The sequence below is a fragment of the Elephas maximus genome, chromosome X (genome assembly GCF_024166365.1).
Source record: "Elephas maximus indicus isolate mEleMax1 chromosome X, mEleMax1 primary haplotype, whole genome shotgun sequence".
Lineage (NCBI taxonomy): Eukaryota > Metazoa > Chordata > Mammalia > Proboscidea > Elephantidae > Elephas > Elephas maximus.
The window spans coordinates 157,469,807-157,488,815 of NC_064846.1; the positions used below are offsets into that span (position 1 = coordinate 157,469,807).

The following is a 19,009-nucleotide window of genomic DNA, read 5'->3' on the forward strand; positions in this document are numbered from 1 at the left end:
GGTAAAAAAAAAAAAAAAAAAAAGAACTTTGAATGGGCAGATAAGGAGTTTAGAATTTACCCTTAGGGACCCAATGGAAGGGTTTTAAAATGGGGAAGGGGACAGAGATGCCACTGAGCTCCTGAAAATCGCAAACTCAGAAGCCTGGTGGCATAGTGGTTAAGAGCTCAGCTGCGGAACCAAAAGGTCAGCAGTTTGAATCCATCAGGCGCTCCATGAAAACCCTATGGGGCAGTTCTACTCTGTCCTATAGAGTCACTATGAGTCAGAATCGACTTGATGGCAACAGGTTTGGTTTTTTTGGTTCCGGAAACAAATGAGGTTCTGATCAAGAAACCGCAGCATGGAGACAGCTGAGAAATGATTCTGAGAGTTTAGCAGGCTGATTAAACAGGGATCAGTCATTGGGGTAAGACCCGTGTGCCACCAAGGCTTCAGATACAAGTTTTTTGTTTGTATTGAGGAACCTACTATTGTAGTTTGTAGACTTAGGAGACAGAATCCATAAACCACCTAACAGACTTTAATCAGCATCAGAATAACCAGGAAGGGCTGATTAAAATGCAAATTCCAGGATCTCCCCCCACCCCCTCAAGACGTTGTTAAGTACAGATTCAATTCATAGCTACCCCAGGAGACACAGAACTGCCCCACAGGGTTTTCCAGGCTGCAATCTTTCAAAAAAAAAATTTTTTTTTTTTTTTTTAATCTTTCCAGGAACAGATCAAGTCTTTTCCTGCAGAGCTGCTGGGTGGGTTTGAACTGCCAACCTTTAGGTTAACAGCTGAGGAGTGCTTAACCATTGCACCACCAGAGCTTCTTCCCCAAGATAAGGATTCAGTAAACCTAGAGTGGGTCCAGTCCCTGCCAGGAGAAGGACATCATGCTTGATAGAGGGTGAGCGAAAGAAAGGAAGGCCCTCCATGAGATGGACTGACACAGTGGCTGCAACAGTGGGGAGGACTGGGCAGTGCTTTGTCCTGTTGTACACAGGGTCACTATGAGCAGCAACCAACTGGAGGGCATGTAACAGCATTTCCCACCCCAATGTATCAACTCCCCCGCCCCCTCCTGATTAAAATAACAGCAGGTGTGTGTTGTTGCTTTTTATCAGGCAGACCGATGGCTCAGGAAATGGATGGATGATAAGTGGAATGGAACATGGGGTAATGATAGCGCTGGAGGGAGCTAGGGAGAAAGCTTTTTCTATTCTTGAGCCACAATGAAAAAAAAAAGGCTAGATGGAGTCAAAACAAAAACCAAACCCAGTGCCGTCCAGTTGATTCCAACTCATAGCGACCCTATACGATGGTAGCTACTTAAAACCGAGACATAAGGACAATATGTTTCCACCAGAAAGCCGCTCAACAACTACACTGGAGACTGGGAGCTTGGGGTATGGTCTGGTGGTTCAGGAAATTGGGAAGGGTGGGTCACCTCCAGCCACAGGCTTGGCTGGGTGGGAAACACTGGCCAAGGCCTCTGCTCCTAACCAACTCCAGCGCAAACCCAGGAAGGCGAGGCCCATTCTCTATGACTAACCTCCCAGAGGTTAAACGCATTGTGCAAAATGGAACGGCCAAAAATGGATGAGGGAAATTTTAGTGACGAATTTTCATCTGGATTACTGCAATGGCCTATTTAGGCCTATTTAGACCTATTTAGACCTTAAACCGTGGTTTTGGGGTGTGATAATTCTTTAGGGGGACTGTCCTGCGTATTATAGAACGTTTAGCAGCATTATTCCTGTTTTCTATGCACTGGATGCCAGTTAGCACCCTGCCCCCCATCTCCCCACCCCCGAGTTGTGACAACTAAAAATGTCTCCAGACATTGCCAAATGTCCCCTGGGGGCAAAATTACATGCCCCCCCCCCAATAATTGCCTTAAGCTAAGAGTTGTGGAATTAGGCGAGGCCTTGTTTGAATCCCAAGTACACCATTTACAAGGAGCAAAAGCTATAGACTCTTCATCCCCATCAAATGGGGATGACAGGACCTACCAGAGGGAGGTTGTGAGGATTATATAAAATAACCTGTAATGCATTTGGGCAATTAGCACCGGAGGCAATTAATAAATGTCGGCTTTTATGTTTTCAAAGAGACATTTTGGAAACCTACTCCATCAAAAAGGAATCTACAACATACACACCCTGTGGTCCCAGTTCTCTCTAGCCTAGGGGGTCTTAGCCAGGGAGTCCATGGACTCTCAAGGAGCCAGTGGATACAATTCAGGGTGTCTGGGAACTTGGATGGAAAAAAAATTATATCCTTATTTCCAGTCATTGAAATTTAGCGTTTTCTTCAATTTTGATGGCAGGCCAAAAGCCACATATTATTCGGCTCTGATTCATGGCGATCTTATATATAATAGAATGAAACTTTGCCCAGTCCTGTGCCAACCATTTTCACGATCATTGGTATGTTTGAAACCATTGTTACAACTATTTTGTCAATTCATTTCACAGAGGGTTTCCCTGATTTTTTGGTGACCCTCTACCACACATGATGTCCTTTTCTAATAACTGGTCTTTCCTGATGTGTTTGAAGTGTTACAGTGAACTGTGTCCCCCCAAAATGGGTGTTAGAATCCTAACCCCTATACCTGTGGAAAAGGAGCCCTGGTGGGGCAATGGTAAAATGCTTGGCTGCTAACCAAAAGGCTGTCAGTTTGAACCTACCCAGGGCTCTGAGGAAGAAATGACCTGGTGATCTGCTCCCGTAGATTACAGCCTAGCAAATCCTATGGGGCAGTTCTACGCTATCGTACGGGATCGACAGAAGCAGAAATCTACTCGAGGGCACCTAACAACAACAACATACCTGTGGATCATGTGATCCTATTTGGGACTATGGTTCTTTGTTGTGTTAATGACGTCATATTAGTGTATGGTGTGTCCCAAACCTAACCACTTCTGAGTTATAAAAAGAACAGGGGAAGACAGACACCAAGGAAATGAGAAAGGAGAGGGGCTACGGAAGTTGAAAGAGACAAGGATCTCCCCCTACCCAAGAGCCAAAAGAGAGTCTTTCCCTACAGCCAGTGCCCTGAATTCGAGCGTCTAGCCTCCTGAACTGTGAGAAACTGTATTTCTGTCCTTTAAAGGCACCCCCTTGTGGTATTTGTGTTACAGCAGCACTAGCAAACTAAGACAATAAGCAAGCCGAAGTCTCACCATTCTCGATTCTCCATTCAATCAGCATTTGTCAAATATGCACTGCATCCAGGACACAGACCCTGGAGGTCGGCCTTCAAAAGCTTCCAGCCCAGGGGAGGAGATGGACATAGAAAGGAGGACTGCTAGACCTTGCTCTCGAAAGGTCTAGCTGGCCAGCTAGAGACTGCACCAAAAGGGCAGGCAAAGGCTGTGTGCACCTTACTTACCATTGTGTATCCAGCACTGTGCCTGGAAAACAGGACTACGGGACATGTTTACTCGTGTTACCCTCAGGATAAGAAATCACAAAATGTTTTCTTAGGCTCAGAAAACTCCTCAGAGTCTAAGGTTTCACTCACAGACCAAATACAGGATTTTTAGCCAAAAAAATTTTCTGGGTTACCCCATCAGCCAGTATACTAAATAGGAAACACCAGGCCCAACCCACAACTGCCCTTGGGAGTCCATGGCTGCTGGTTGGCTTGCATGGGTATCTAAGTTATATGGAACTGCAACATAATAATATAACTAAGTGGTTCCTGTTTAATTCCACTAAAATCACATCATGGAACTGAGCATTAGGAAGGATTACTGACAAATGGGAAAAAAATACCATGAATCCAGGCTCCACAGGCATCTGACTCATGCTTGAGCCACATCCAATACGCACATGCCAAGAGTAATGCCTTTTGACTCATTATTATCAATTAAAATAAATGTTTTTAGAGACCTCACACGTGGATTTCTCACCAAGTGCCCCTTACTGAACACCGAAAAGAACTTCAGAGTTCAGTCGAAACAACTCCTCTTATTTTACAAATGTGGATACAGACTCAAAGGGTGACACGACTCACTCCAAATCAAGTGACGGGGCAACACAGTAAGAGTCAGAATTCTGACTCCCAGAATACTTTTGTAGGGTGCTCAAAATCTAACACAGATGCACACATCCATTCATACACACACATGCACACATCCCTCCCTACTTATATCAGTATTATTTCTTTCTAGAATGTTCTTCAGCTTGCCATCAAACCTTTCTCATCTCTGATTAAGAATAGACTGGGAATTAAAATCGTAGCTGACGTTTGACTTTTCCCCTTTAAGACCCTTCTGTCTCTCCACACACATACCCATTGGCATCGAGTCGATTCTGAGTCACAGCGACCCTAAAGGACAGAGAAGAACTGCCCCATAGGGCTTCCAAGGAGCACCTGGTGGATGTGAACTGCCGACCTTTCGGTTAGCAGCCGGAGCTTTTAACCATTACACCACCAGGGTTTCCTCCGCACACGTCTTTATCCTCAATCTCTTTTACTTTACTTTTTTTTGCACAACAAAATTATCTAGATGCCACGTCCACACCTTGCCAATGTCCGATCTGCTAGTTTTTCCTCCTCCCTTCCAAACTGGGTGCACTCGGTTCTCTCTCCCTCTGGCCAGCGTCAGCCTAAGTGTTGATATTCTCTTGTTTTTTCTTCATACTGTTAAGTGAAGATTTCCCTCCACTTTTATAATGGAGCAAGAGAAGAAGCCCATTGTGAGCCAGTATTTCAGGATGGAGCACCTTAATTCAGCTGAAGGAAGATGAAGGCTCCGGGCAAGAAAACCCAAAGGAGCCCTGGTGACTAAGAGCTTGGCTGCTAACCGAAAGATCTGGGGGGTTCAAACCCACCAGCAACTGAGGAAAGTACCTTAAGCTCTGGGCCCCATCCTGAGATAAGCCTCCTTAAAGCCTAGAAGAAAATCCAGGCTCAAAAAATATGGGCGAGTTCACACAGTGCTTACAGCCAGGGACACTTCCCAGACTCATCCTACAGCTGGGTGACCTTGAACCATTCACTCACTCTCCAAAAAAAAAAAAATCAAACCAAACCCACTGCCGTCCAGTCGATTCTGACGCACAGAGACCCTATAGGACAGAGCAGAACTGACCGAGAGAGTTTCCAAGGAGCACCTGGCGGCTGCCGACCTCTTGGTTAGCAACTGTAGCACTTAACCACTATACTACCAGGATTTCCTTACTCACTCTCCACACCTCTAAATTGAGTATGCTAGAATCTTCCCTAACTACCCAGCACTAAAGCTGGCAAGGTTAATTACTCAACAAAACCTTAGCTTTCTTATACCTCACCAGCTCCGGAATCCAAGCACTGTTTTATCTCCATTCCCCCCAGCAGTCTCCCTTCCCTCCATCCTCACCTAAGAAAGGCAGGAACAAAAAAATGGTTTATTTTCTCCAAGTCGCTTTCTGACCACCCGAATACACTGAAGTTGCCTGACAACCCTACAGTGTTTCACAGCTCCCCCCCTTAATATCAAAAGCGCTTTGAGGATATGCACCATTTTCCCCCTTTTACCGACAGGGAAGATGAGGCTTAGAGAGGTTGAGAGATTAAGGCCAAGGTCACAGGCACAGTCAATCAGGATTCAAACCCTGGTGTCGCTCCAAACGCCAATCTTTTTATTAAATCATGTTCCTTCGGAGATCCTTTAAATTTGGGGAAGAACATGCAAAATGAGTACTTCGAAGTTCAAAACAGAAAAAGATGAAAGAGAAAGTCCAATGTTGAAAAACGATAACTGAAAAGGTTGCTCCAGCTATAATTCGAGGAAAACAGGGGGAAAGTAAGCAAGGTACGGGAGAGACACTCCAAGTGGACCGTCCGGGAAGCGTAGATTCAAGTCTGTAGGAGTCACAGGTTTAAAAGCCACCAGAAGAAAGACGGGCGGTCCAACCCCTCCTCCATGTTAGACGCACCCAGAGAAAAGCCCGCAAAGCCCCTCCCACCGCCGCCACCCCAGTCCTGGTCACGCACACTTCCAACTTCCCCAGCCAGCCTTCTCGTCTTCACCGGCTCTCAGTCTTCCGAAGGTCCCCGGTGCGGGGAGTTTAATTTCCGCGCCCAGACCTCCCCCCTCCCAATTATAATCGTTTCCTTTTCCCGTGCCTCCAGTCCTTTCCCGGGAATCCGTCTCCTGCGCAGTCGGTTAAGTCCGCAGGGCGGCCCAGCCGTCCTCCCCCAGCCGACTCCACTAGGGGCAGCCCCCGCCCCGGGAGGGAAATTTACCGCCTCCACCACCGGGAGAGATCCAGCGGGCGCCCCGGGGTGCACCCCCGCTCCGGGCAGGCTGCAGCCCCCGCACCCCCGGCCTTGGGGGACCCGCGGGCCGCGAAAGGGGGTCCCGGGGGCGCCCTCCGCCGGGCGGCGTGAACCAGGACCTCATCGGCCGAGCCCGCGTGGGGCGCGCTGGGCATCGGGGACCGGAAGGACGGACCAACCGAAGGGGGCCCAGGCGGCCCCCCCAGGCCCCGCGGTGCGGCCGAGACGGAGCTGGAGCGCGGCCTCCGCGGGTGCACGCGGCCACCCCGCATTGTTCGGCCCCGCGCGCCCGCCCGGTCCCCGCCGGGCCGACGGGCAGGTGGCGGCGCGCGCCCTCACCTTTGGCGCCGAGCGTGAAATCCAGGGTGCTGTGCCGTGCTGCTGCCATAGTGCGGCGAGGCTCTGGGCCATGCCTGGGAGGCGGCGGCGGGAGACTGCGGGCGGCGGGGAGGCGGCGGCGGGAGGCCCAGGGCGGAGGGGGAGGGGCCGCCGTGAGCGGTCGGGGCGCGGGGCGGGGCCGGGCGCCTCCGGAGGGGGGGCGAGGGGAGGCCGCGCTAGTGGTGGAAACGTGGGCGCCTGCTCCCCGGCGTGCGTCACCAATGGCCGCGCCCCGCGCGGGGTCCGGCGGCGCTCCCGCCATCCGTTAGGTCCCCTTAGGTTTAAACAGCTCAGCCGGACTTCCGGGGGTCCCACCCAGGACAGTAACCCCAGGGCCACCGCCCCAAGCCCCGGCCCCTCTGATTTCCTGGCCAAGTCATGGAAATAAAATGCTAGGGTCCACCCCTGTCGTCAAAAAGTCCTGCCTGCTGTTTTCTTAACTATTAAAAGGCTACACAGATAAACCCATTAGGATTATTACGGTCATTATTATTAGCAGAGGTCAGTTTTGTATTGGAGGCCCAAATAGAAAGCTCTTGGGCATTTAGACCATGTACGTTTTCGTGGCAAAATGGCGGTGGAGAAGGAGCAAGTAAAAGGGATAAACATCGTTGTGGACGTTTAATTGGGAAATGACAGAATCAAGAGTTCCTCCTCTTGCGGGACTTCGTCACTGATGCCTCAATTCGTGGCAATGAACTTTTCCACAGTGGGCTTCTCTTTGATATTGGGGTTAGGACGGGCATTCAACACAATGATGGCGGAGGAGAGAGCATAGGGGCCGGTGGCCTAAAACCCCCCACTGACAGTATCATTGGGCAAATGACTCCATGGACCCCCATCAATCTTCTGCCCCTCTCCCAGCATTCAGAAGCTCCACAGGACTGCTGTAATGCCTGGACAAAGTTTAGATCCTTGAACTCATGTGTCTTAGTTACCTAGTGCTGCCATAACAGAAATACCACAATGGGTGACTTTAAGGAACAGAAAATAATCTTTTTTTTCACAGTTCTGGAGGCTAAAAGTCCAAATCAGGGTCTTGGCCATGTAGATTCCTTCTTTGTTGGTAGCTGCAGGTGTTCCTTGGTTCTTTGGCATTCCTTGTCTTGTAGATGACCCTGACATGGACATGATTAGGTTTAGGATCCACCCTACGCTTGTATGACCTCAACTGATTGGTTGATTACATTTCATTAGATTGCACTGTGGAAGGAAATTTGTTGTTAGGTGTCGTCAAGTTGGTTCTGACTCTTAGCAACCCCATTTACAACAATGAAACACTGCTCGGTCCTAGGCAATCCTCACAATCTTTGCTATGTTTGAGCCCATTGTTGCAGCCACTTTGTCAATCCATCTCATTGAGGGTCTTCCTCTTTTTCAATGACCCTGTACTTTACCAAGCATGATGCCCTTCTCCAGGGGCTGATCCCTCCTGATAACATGTCCAAAGTATGTAAGACGTAGTCTTACCATCCTTGCTTCTAAGGAGCATTCTGGTTGTACTTCTTCCATGTGTTCATTCTTCTGGCAGTCCACAGTATATTCAATATTCTTCACCAACACCATAATTCAAAGGTATCAATTCTTCTTCAGTCTTCCTTATTCTTGTCCAGCTTTCACATGCCTATGAGGCAATCGAAATATCTTGGCTTGGGTCAGGTGCACCTTAGTCCTCAGAGTGACATCTTTGCTTTTTAACACTTTAAAGAGGTCTTCTGCAACAGATTTGCGCAATGCAATGTGTCCTTTGATTTCTTGACTGCTGCTTCTGTGGGTATGGATTGTAAATCCAAGTAAAATGAAATCCTTGACAACTTTAATATTTTCTCCATCTATCACAATGTTGCTTATTGGTCCAGGAAGGTGATTATCATAATTTTATGCAAATGAATGCCACTATGCCAATTTTTTTTAACATGTTGTTATAAAAAAGATTAGCACAGCGCACTTATGAAAATACCTCATGGGGAAAGGTGTTATTGGCAAACAAACTTAGAAGGCGCACGTTATTTTTGCAAAAATATGGTCCCGTACATTAAATATAGGGTCATTACATTGTATAAGTTTATCTCTACCCAAGGCCAACTTACCTAATCACATGTAACTACCCCATGACAGCAAATAAACTAGTGTTTGGCCAAGTCACTGGAAACCAAAGTCTAGCCAAGTTGTCACATAAAATTAACCATCAGGCACAAGAACCTGAATATTAAACTCATCTCTCCCGCCCAGTGTAGTACCCAGTGGCTCTTTGCTGAGTCCTTCACCTTTCTATAAGAGCTGGGCAATGCAATGTCTTCGCAGGTGTTCTTCAACAGACCATTCTCTGTTAAGAACTGTATCCCCTTTTACGGCCTGCATTAAATGTTTTCCTAACCATGGCCACTTATTTGTTCCTCTGCCTGTTTTTCCTTTCTTCTGTGAACCCCAGGTTCTTAATTGTGTTAGCTATTCTGCTATCTCTTCCTTCAGTCTCTGTATGTCAGCCTGTAACTCCTGCTTTCTTCCTCGATGTTCTCCAGTTCTTGACTTTCCCCTGGAGTCAGGTTACTAGAACATAGTTGTCCTTCCCCTCCATGTCGCAGGGCTCCAAAGGCCTCAGGTGGGCTCCTCCAAGCCCCTTAGGAGCAGGGTCGTCCTCCTGGGCATTCATCCTGTGCAGTCACATAGGGCTTCCCACTCAGAAGGGCCCTGCCCTTAATGCTCTGCTGTCACGGTCTTGAAATCCCTAATTTTTTGAAAAGAGGATTCATGTTTTCATTTTGCACTGGGTCCCATAAATTACGTAGCTGGTTCTGTTCAGCAGCTTGTGTCCTGCAATTCAGGAGCAGTCACGACTCACCTCGGGCTCTGGCTCCTGCTTGGGCTCAGACTTGAAACCTCACCCCAGCACTTTTGCCTCACCTTGTCTGCTGCAAGGTGCAAAATTAATGGAGATTTAAAAACCCTGAGATGCTTTGCCATTAACTACTAAAATAGCCATAACAACAAAGTGGAGTTTAACAAAAATACTTCATGATGTTAGTACAACTTCAGAGATAAATGGGCCACAATATGGAACTAACATTGTTGGGATAATTTTAGGAAGTATTGCAAAGATGTCCCCAATGCATGTCCCACCTACCAAGGACACAATCCTGGCAAAACTGTAAAGGTAGGACATGGACAGGAACCAAAGCCACAAGGCCTCTGTAAATACCTCTGAGTGGGCTGTGAGTACTTATTTGAATTCTGAAACACATTTTCATTGCTTGGGCTTTATAATCTAGGCCCCTGGCTTCAAGACCTATTACAGGACTAATAATCATTTTGTTTCTCGTAATTGTGTTACAATCGACCAATGTCTCTTGTGTGGAGTCTTAATGTGATTGCGCAGTCATTGCTACATCAGAGAATTCAGCAATTCATCCTGCAACAAAAGAAGCAGGAGAGACTTACTGCACACTCGATGGCACTAGTCCAATCACTGACTACATTCTCTAAACAACCTCCTGCCTCAACAAAGGTAAAAAAAGGTAGATATCATGGATTACTGTCCTCTGGCCTAACCTCCTCTGCTCTTGGTCAAAAGGGAGGACCGAGAAAGAGTGAGGCAGCCCCTGCTATTCAGGAGCTGGCCTGGTGCTATCGGCTGGGCCTCAGAGTTGCTGTGAGCTGGTGGGGTGCTCAGACCAACACTGAGGCCCATTCCCAAGGTGTTTAGAGAGGCCTGGGAATTTTGGTTCCTGTCAATGTCCTACCTTTATAGTCTTGCCAGGATTGTGCCATTAGTAGGTGGGGCAACTGGGTTTGGGTATTCTCCTAGTGAACACCAACATTAGACAAGGCCACTCTATGACCAGGATAAATCAAGACAAAAACAAGACCACTCTATCATCGCCTCTGAACACAGACAGAACATGAATCTGGTCCAAACCATAAAAATGACCAAATGCCCTGCAATCCTGGCTCAAGTCAGTGACTGCTGCTTCTATATACATCACAAGCTTTAGCCTCATTTTAATTTTCCCTTCTTCTAGATAAGATTTATTAAGACACCCAATCATAGAATTACCCCTGCTTTCTGACAGCATCCAATCCAGAACAAAGCCCTGCTTCCTTCAACCTGCCCTAAAATCACCTGACACACGGCAAAATCCTATAGAAAGTGCTTTCTACCACCCTCTTCCTCAGATACCAGGGACCCCCATGCCGTGTACTCTCCCTCACTGCAACAACAAACTTGATTTGTTTAACACAGGTGTGTTACTGGTGGCATGTGGCTGGAGGGAAATGACAAAATGGGCAGAAGGATGAAGTCAAAGCTTAAAGTGAAAAAACACTGGTCATCTACTGAGCAAAATGCTAAGTATTAGGTAACACTCTGATCCAAAACTCACTTTCAAATAGGCCGACTTGTTTGTTGGCAGTCAGGCCAAGTCGGACATCTGCAACAGATTTTTTTATAAATTTAGAGGAAGAGTCACTCCACCCTGCCCAGTTAGCAACAGTAACAACCTACTGGGAAGAAGGAAGGCAAAAACAGAAATGAGCCCTTTTGCTGAAAAGGAGAATTTAGTGGTGGCGGGGGGAGGAGCAGTGTTAACTGGAATCATCCACAGGCTATAAGGACCAGGAGGTTACCAGTGGTGCTGCCATCCCAAACCCTCCTTGTGAAGAGCGGGAATGCATTAAAGCCTTTTGTGTTTTGCTTTTTTGCCAGTTCACTTGGGGTCCTTGGAGACATTCGGCTTCCCTGCCCTCTATGTGTTTTTTTTTATGGGCAGCTGTGGTAAAATCACTTCCTCTCTTAAAACAGCTGGCATTAGCTATTGGGATTAGAGTGGTCAACAGAAATCTGGTTCATTCCTCCACCATTTTTTAGATGAACGTGGGACTCACCCAGCTAGTTAAACACTGTGTGTTGAATGGTGACCACCACAACGATATGCCCTAAACCCCAGAAACTGTAAATGTGACCTTATTTGGAAAAAAGGTCTTTACAGGTATAATTAAATTAGGGATCTCCAGATGAGACTACCCTGGATTATCCAGGTGGTTCCTAAATCCAATGACAGATGTCCATAGAAGAGAAACGTAGGAGGGGATTTGACACAGACACACAGGGAAGAAGGCCATGTGAAGATGGAGGGAGAGACTAGAGTCATGCAACCCCAAGCCAAGAAACGCCTAGAGCCACCAGAAGCTGGAAGAGTCAAGGAAGGATTTTCCCCTAGAGCCTCTGGAAGAAGCGCAGCCGCGCTGACGCATTTCATTTCATACTTCTGGTTTCCAGAACTGTGAAAGAATAAATTTCTGTTGTTTTAAAGCCACTCAGTTTGTGGCCCTTCATTACAGCAGCCCTAGGAAACTATTTATTTAATTTTTTTTTTACTAAAAAGAGTAACCAAGAGGAAGCCTGGAATCTTTGACAGTGATTCCCATCCCCCTGCATTCTCACTCTGGCATGGGGGTAGGGGTGGGGCTTGAAAACATACTGATGCCTGGGCCCCATTCCCAGAGATTCTGATGTAACAGGTCCGGGGAGCAGCCTGGGCATCAGAACTTTAAAAAAAAAAAAAAACACAGGGGATTGCTTTGTGAAACGAAGAGGGCCACTGCCTAATGAAACAGCAGCTCGTGGCCAAGCCAAGTTTGCAAGGTAAAGCAGCATAAAAAAAAAAAAAAAAAAAAAACCCGTTGTCATCCAGTTGATTCGGACTCATAGTTACCCTATAGGACAGGGTAGAATTGCCCCTTTGGGTTTCCAAGGAGCAGCGGGTGGATTTGAACTGCCGACCTTTTGGTTAGCAGCCCTAGTTCTTAACCACTGCGCCACCAGCAGCACAGAAATTTTTAATGCATCAACTTCGCCACCAGAAGCAAATTGCAAGTAGATGCCTGATGGGAGGGGGTTGGAGTGAGGTGTTTGCAAAAAGGGGCAAAAATGAAGGCTGCTGGAAAGCCAGCCTCATGACTGTGGTTTTCCCAGAGACAAACTGGATTAGGAGGAGCAAGCAGCCCTGTGACCATTATGCTGCCACCCGGGTGATTTATAAGACCCCTTCCCCCCCCACCACACACACATACACAAAGTTTCTTAAGTCAAAAAATTCCAAATATTTTAGGACCCGAGGTGAAAGACATTTTCTCACAGTCTCCAGAGCCCAGGCCCTGTGCAGCCTATAGAATGTCCTTGGAGTAAATATCTTCACTGGGACACTAGGGCCAGGGGGTCAGCTCTCCTGACCCCTGCTCTGATAACTTCTTCAGCCTCTCTCCACATGTCCAGCAAACACACAACGTTTTCCTTGGGCAAGGCACTCTTCTGTGCACTTGACAAATGCAAATTTATTTAATCCTTGCAATAGCCCTATGAAAAAAAAAAAAATGAGGTACGTGCAATTCTTCCCATTTTACAAATGGGTTAACTGAAGCACAAAGAGGTTAGGTAGCTAGGAAGTGGTACAGCCAAGACTTAAACCCAGACAGATAGCTCTCTGTGCTCTTCTGATTGCCCTGCCTCGGTTATCCTGAAGTATCCCCACTTTTCTTATGACTTGCAGAGTTCCAGATGTGTGAAGCTGCCTGCCTCCCGCCAGCGGGCACCCCTCCCCGTCAGGGAGTGTGGGATTGGAGAGGGTGCTCTCCCTCCTCTCTGGAGCTATTGCCTAACTCCACCTATTTCTGGGGATGAAATCCCTCTTACTAGCTGTGTGGAGGTGGACAAACTCCTCAATCTCTCTGTGCTTCCTTTCCCCCTCTACAAAATGGAGTTAATGGTATCCACCTCATAAAGTTGTTGTGAGAATTAAATGACTATATATATGAAAAGCACTGAGGCAGTGCCAGACACACAACAAGTATTCAATAAATGGTAGGTAGTGACAGTGATGATGACATCTGTATTATTATTGAGGCACACCCTACGCTAGGCACTCAGCTCCTCCAGGACAGCCATCTTGACTTTTCACCCTTGCACTCCCAGTGTTAACATGGTGTCTGGCACACAGTAAACCCTCAATATCTACATCTTTGAAATGAACGGCGGGACAGAACATCATGCTCATCACCCCCAGAGAACCCCAGCCAACCCATGCTCCCAACAGAACCAGGCTCAGTGTGACTTCCCCAACTCCATTTCCGGTCATTCAACTCATGTCCCTGGATCCCCGGGGCTGCCAGGCAGTCCACAGCCAACTCAGAAGCCCTTTAAGAGTATATTGGAAAAGTGTGGAGCAGAACTCAAATTCATGTAAAAAGACCAGACTTAATGGTCTGACAGAGATTGGAGGAACCCCCGAAACTATGGCCCCCGGACACTCTGTTAACCCAGAACTGAAGCCCACTCTTCAGACAAAGATTAGACAGGGCTATAAAACAAAAAATAATACATGTGAGGAGTGTACTTTTTAGTTAAATCGGGTACACGAGACCAAATGAGTGGCTCCTGTCCAGAGGCAGGATGAGAAACAGAAAGGGACAGGAACTGGTTAAACGGACACAGGGAAACTGGAATAGAAAGAGGGAGTGTGCTGTCACATTGTGGAGATTTCGACTAATGTCACAAAACAAAACATGTATAGATTTTTGTATGAGAAATTAACTTGAAGTGTACACTTTCACCTAAAGCACAATAAAAAATAAAAATAATAAAGTAACTTTTAACAGGGGAAGAAAAGAGTTTACTGGTAGAACTCTTTGGATTATTTAAGAAAAGTAAATGGCAAAATAGGTTTTCCTCGAGACTTTTCAAGCCAGCAGCCTAAGTTGCTCGTCATAATCCTCATCATATCCCCGCCGACCCATTAGAAGTAGCATATAGAACACAAAAGGATGAGAAGTCTGTCCCTGCCTTTAACCTGCAGTCACAGTCCTCCCCCCTGAAGGCTCACGGTTCCCTGAGATATGTCTGTACACCCTCAGGTGGCTCCTCCAGATTGAGAAAGCCTGACTTACAGTGAGGCTTGGACACCTTAAGCTCGTCAGCACCTTATACACTACTCAGGCTGAGAAGACACAACTCAGGCAGAAAAGAGAGCTAGCCCCTTCTTAAGAGAACCTCCATTTGAGACCCTTTACGAAGTCCTCCCTTCACCACATGAAATGAGGTCCAACCTACCCCACTTCCTCCATTTCTCTCACCTCAAGCAAAGAATGAGCCATTAGGGGAAAGGGAGCTTAATTGTTGCAGTGTATTGTCTTTCTTTCTTCTTCATTTCCTAAATCCTTCAGCCGAAATAATGAAGCTATTAAAGTTGTTTACAAAGGCAAATAATAAAGCTTGGTGTGGTCCACAAAGTAACTCTCTGGCTTCTCTTCTGAATGTAGCATTATTTAACATAGCTATACTTGGAGAAGAATGGGAATTCCAGAACACTTAGTTGTGCTCATGAGGAAACTTTACATAGATCAAGAGGCAGGCAGTTGTTCAGACAGAACAAGGGAATACTGATTGGTTTAAAGTCAGGAAAGGTATGCGTCAGGGTTGTATTCTTTCACCATAACTATTCAGTCTGTATGCTGGACAATCCCAGAAGCTGGACTATATGAAGAAGAATAGGGCATCAGGATTGGAGGAAGACTCGTTAACAACCTGCGTTATGCAGATGACACAACCTTGCTGGCTGAAAGTGAAGAGGACTTGAAGCACTTACTAATGAAGATCAAAGACCACTGCTTTCAGTAGGGATTACATATCAACATTAAGGAAACAAAAATCGTCACAACTAGACCGATGAGCAACATCATGATAAACGGAGAAAAGATTCAAGTTGTCAAGGATTTCATTTTACTTGGGTCCACAATCAATAGCCACGGAAGCAGCAGTCAAGAAATCAAAAGATGCATTGCATTGGGCAAATCTGCTGCAAAGGACCTCTTTAAAGTGTTGAAGAGCAAAGATGTCACCTTAAAGACTAAGGTGCGCCTGACCCAAGCCATGGTGTTTTCAATCGCATCATATGCGTGTGAAAGCTGGACAATGAATAAGGAAGACAGAAGAAGAATTGACACCTTTGAATTGTGGTGTTGGCGAAGGATATTGAATATACCATGGACTGCCAAAAGAATGAACAAATTTGTCTTGGAAGAAGTACAACCAGAATGCTCCTTAGAGGCAAGGATGGCGAGACTGCGTCTTACATACTTTGGACATGTTGTCAGGAGGGATCACTCCCTGGAGAAGGACATCATGCTTGGCAGAGTACAGGGTCAGCTGGAAAAGAGGAAGACCCTCAACGAGGTAGACTGACACAGTGGCTGCAACAATGGGGTCAAGCATAACAACGATTGTAAGGATGGCGCAGGAGCAGGCAGTGTTTCGTTCTGTTGTGCATAGGGTCGCTATGAGTCGGAACCGACTCGACGGCACCTAACAACAACAACACTTGGAGATGTAACTAAATTGTCAGCCGTTACCAGTTTCAGTTACCTTCCAGTCCACTCCGACTCATGGCAACCCCACGTGTGTCAGAGTAGAACTGAGCTCCATAGGATTTTTGGTGGCTGATTCTTTGGAAGTAGATTGCCAGGCTTTTCTTCTGAGGTACCTCTGGGTGGATTTGAACCTCCAACCTTTAGGTTTAACAGAGTGCATTAACTGTTTGTACTACCCAGGGACTCCCTCTCCATTGGTGTTGTTGTTAGCTGCCACCAAACCAATTTTCAACTCATAGTGACCCCATGTTACAGAGGAGAACTGCCCCATACGGTTTCCTAGGCTGTAATCTTTATAGGAGCAGATTGCCAGGTCTTTCTTCCGTGGAGTGGCTGAGTAGGTTTAAACCCTCAACCTTTCAGTTAGCAGCCAAGCATGCTAGTTAAATATATTTGTTTCTGTGAGATTGATTCCTTACTTCCTTAGTCTTTGGAGAGGCAATACAGCAGTGTTGAAGATCATCACCTTTTGTTAGCCTGTCTGGGCTCTAATCTTGACTCTTCCACTTGCTTGCCAGTGACCTTGGGCAAATCTAATCTTTTTGGACCTCAGTTTCCTTTTCTGTAAAGGAGGGAGAATACTAGCACCTCCCTCATATAATTGTTCTGAAGATTAAGTAAATTAATAGAGGTATCACTTAGAACAGTGCGTGGCATCTAGAAAGCCTCCTGGAAGGATTAGCTGTTCTTATTGAGTGAAGATTAATGTTTAACTGTTAGCCCCCTTTTACCCCAGTCCAAATGGTGGGTACCTGGGGGCTTATAAGGCAATTCCCGTCTCAGTTACCATTTCGTACAGGAGATTTAAAAGATTTCAAAGCCTACAGAGGGTTCACTTACGTTTAAATGCATTTGATACAACCCAACAGTCAGGGTTAGTCCTGGAAGCTGATTGCAGTGGGATTTGATGTGAGCCACCATTTCTGCAGGGCCGCAGCATTGTGCTCTTTGGATCTTTGGGTGTTTGTTCTTTCTTGCCTGGAGCACAAAACCTACACGTGCGTCTTCAAGGCCCAGCTCACGTGTACCCCCTAGCCCAGGCAGAGCTGGGCACTCTCTTACTGCTTCTGTTTCTACAGCACGGCATTCAGATCACTAATGAAGAACTTTCCACCTTGCATCAGTGGGAGCATGTTAGCCCTGGTTTCTCTCTCCTTGAACTTAATCCATGTTTCTCCTCCCCTAACTTACCTTCTTTAATGGGACTAAAGTTCAGAAGGTTTGAGGGAGCAGCCCAAGGTCAGGCAGCTTGTTAGTAAAATGAAGGCTCAGGGACCAGAACCCTGGTGTCCTAGTTCCTGGTTCAGGGCTCTTCTTTAGCCCACATTGACTTTATGTCTGGGGGCAGTGGCGGTTCAGTGTTTCATTCTGCTTTGCATGGGGTCACCATGAGTGGTGGGCCCAACTCAATGGCAGTTAACAACAACCATCTATGTTGTTCAACTGCATGATTGAATGGATGCCTAGTACGGGCCGTGGTATCTGTAAAGTGCTGCGAGTTTTTTACAGATTTTATTTCTAATCCTCCTAACCCAGCCCTGTTTAACGACACAGCCACTGACACCAAGTGACTTTCTCAAGGCCACACGCCAGTCAGAGGCAGAGCGAGGCTTGGAACATGGGTCAGTTTGACTGCAGAGTCAGTAGAATTTCTAGTCTATCATTGCTGCTCAGTACTGCAGATGAGTGCAGAAAAATGCACTGAATGGTTCATTTAAAATACACCCACTCTACATGCCGACAATTGTTGTTTTAAGGAAAGGGTAGAAGAAAAAGAGATTACATTTTGGCATGCAAAGATAAAACAATAAATAGTCTTTTTTTCCTCTTCCTGGATCCCACTGCAGCTTCTTCAAAGCAAGTGAATTTATGCATGTTGACACAGCTTTTATTTTAAAATCTACTTTGGCTCAGTTTTCTACTTCTTCCCCTTGGGCACAGCCAGTCTCATGACTCCCTTTTGTCAGGCTCTGCAGATCTGCCTCCAATCATTTTGCAGCAGTTGCTGCTAGGAGTCACGCAGCAAACTACCACTCACTCCTCCCTACAAGCCACAGAGCTCTTCCGGTTATAGGGTATACTGCCTGGCATAATACAGTGTTAATCACAAAGGTCTTGTACTTTCAGGGCACACTAATATTGCTACTTTAAAAAATTGTGTCAGGAACTTTGTTCTCATAATCTTAAATTGCAAAATTTTCAAAATTATTTACAAATGTCCAGTTTTCCAATTTTGGTCTGAAATAGGTAGCAGATTTTGTTTCTAAACATACCTGTTGACGTGAAAACTCTACCAATAAAAAAAGAATGTATATATTTTATGCTTGCTTCTTAAAAAAAAAACTAGGTTATTGCTCTTTGGTTACTTGCAGTTAATCCAAAATAATTCAGAAACTTCATGTTATCATGCTTTGGAAAAAAAAGAAAATTTTACTGCAGTGCACGATGCCTGCCAAATGGAAAAATTAAGCTAGAAGAAATGTTCTTTTCTGTTACAAAGCAATAGTAAGATCTCCAGTTGGGCCACATCACCATCACACCTCCTGGTGTGATGCCCTGAGAAGGGCCCAACATCCTTTCTGTGGTCTTCTTGCCAAAAATGCATAACCTGAATCTAATCATGAAAAAACATCAGACGAACTCTAACTAAGGGAACTTCGACAAAACAAATGGCCTGTACTCTTCAAAAAATGTCAAGGTCAAGAAATACAAAGAAAAGTCGAGGAGCTGTGCCAGATGAAAAGAGACTAAAGAGGTATGACAACTAAATCACAATGTGTGATTCTGGATTGGATCCTGGACCAGGAAAGAAAAACAGCCATAGACGACATTATTGGGACGCTGGAGGACTGTGGGTTAGACAGTAGTATTTTATCCATGTTAAATGTCCTGACTTTGATCATTGTACCGTGGTTACATAAGAGAACCTCCTTGTTCTTAAGAAATACACACT

The 19,009-nt window shown here is 46.1% G+C and overlaps 1 protein-coding gene and 1 pseudogene across 1 annotated transcript in view; both read right to left on the reverse strand.

Moving 5' to 3' along the window:
• The window catches only part of SMS (spermine synthase), a 62,264-nt gene extending 55,527 nt beyond the window's left edge, over window positions 1-6,737 (reverse strand). Inside the window, exon 1 of the mRNA XM_049871411.1 lies at window positions 6,601-6,737. Within this exon, the coding sequence (XP_049727368.1) occupies window positions 6,601-6,649 (49 nt within the window). The 5' untranslated portion in view covers window positions 6,650-6,737. The remainder of the gene's footprint in view (window positions 1-6,600) is intronic.
• A 523-nt stretch (window positions 6,738-7,260) lies between these two features.
• On the reverse strand, window positions 7,261-9,217 carry LOC126068874 (cytohesin-1-like; annotated as a pseudogene).
• Window positions 9,218-19,009: the final 9,792 nt, after the last annotated feature.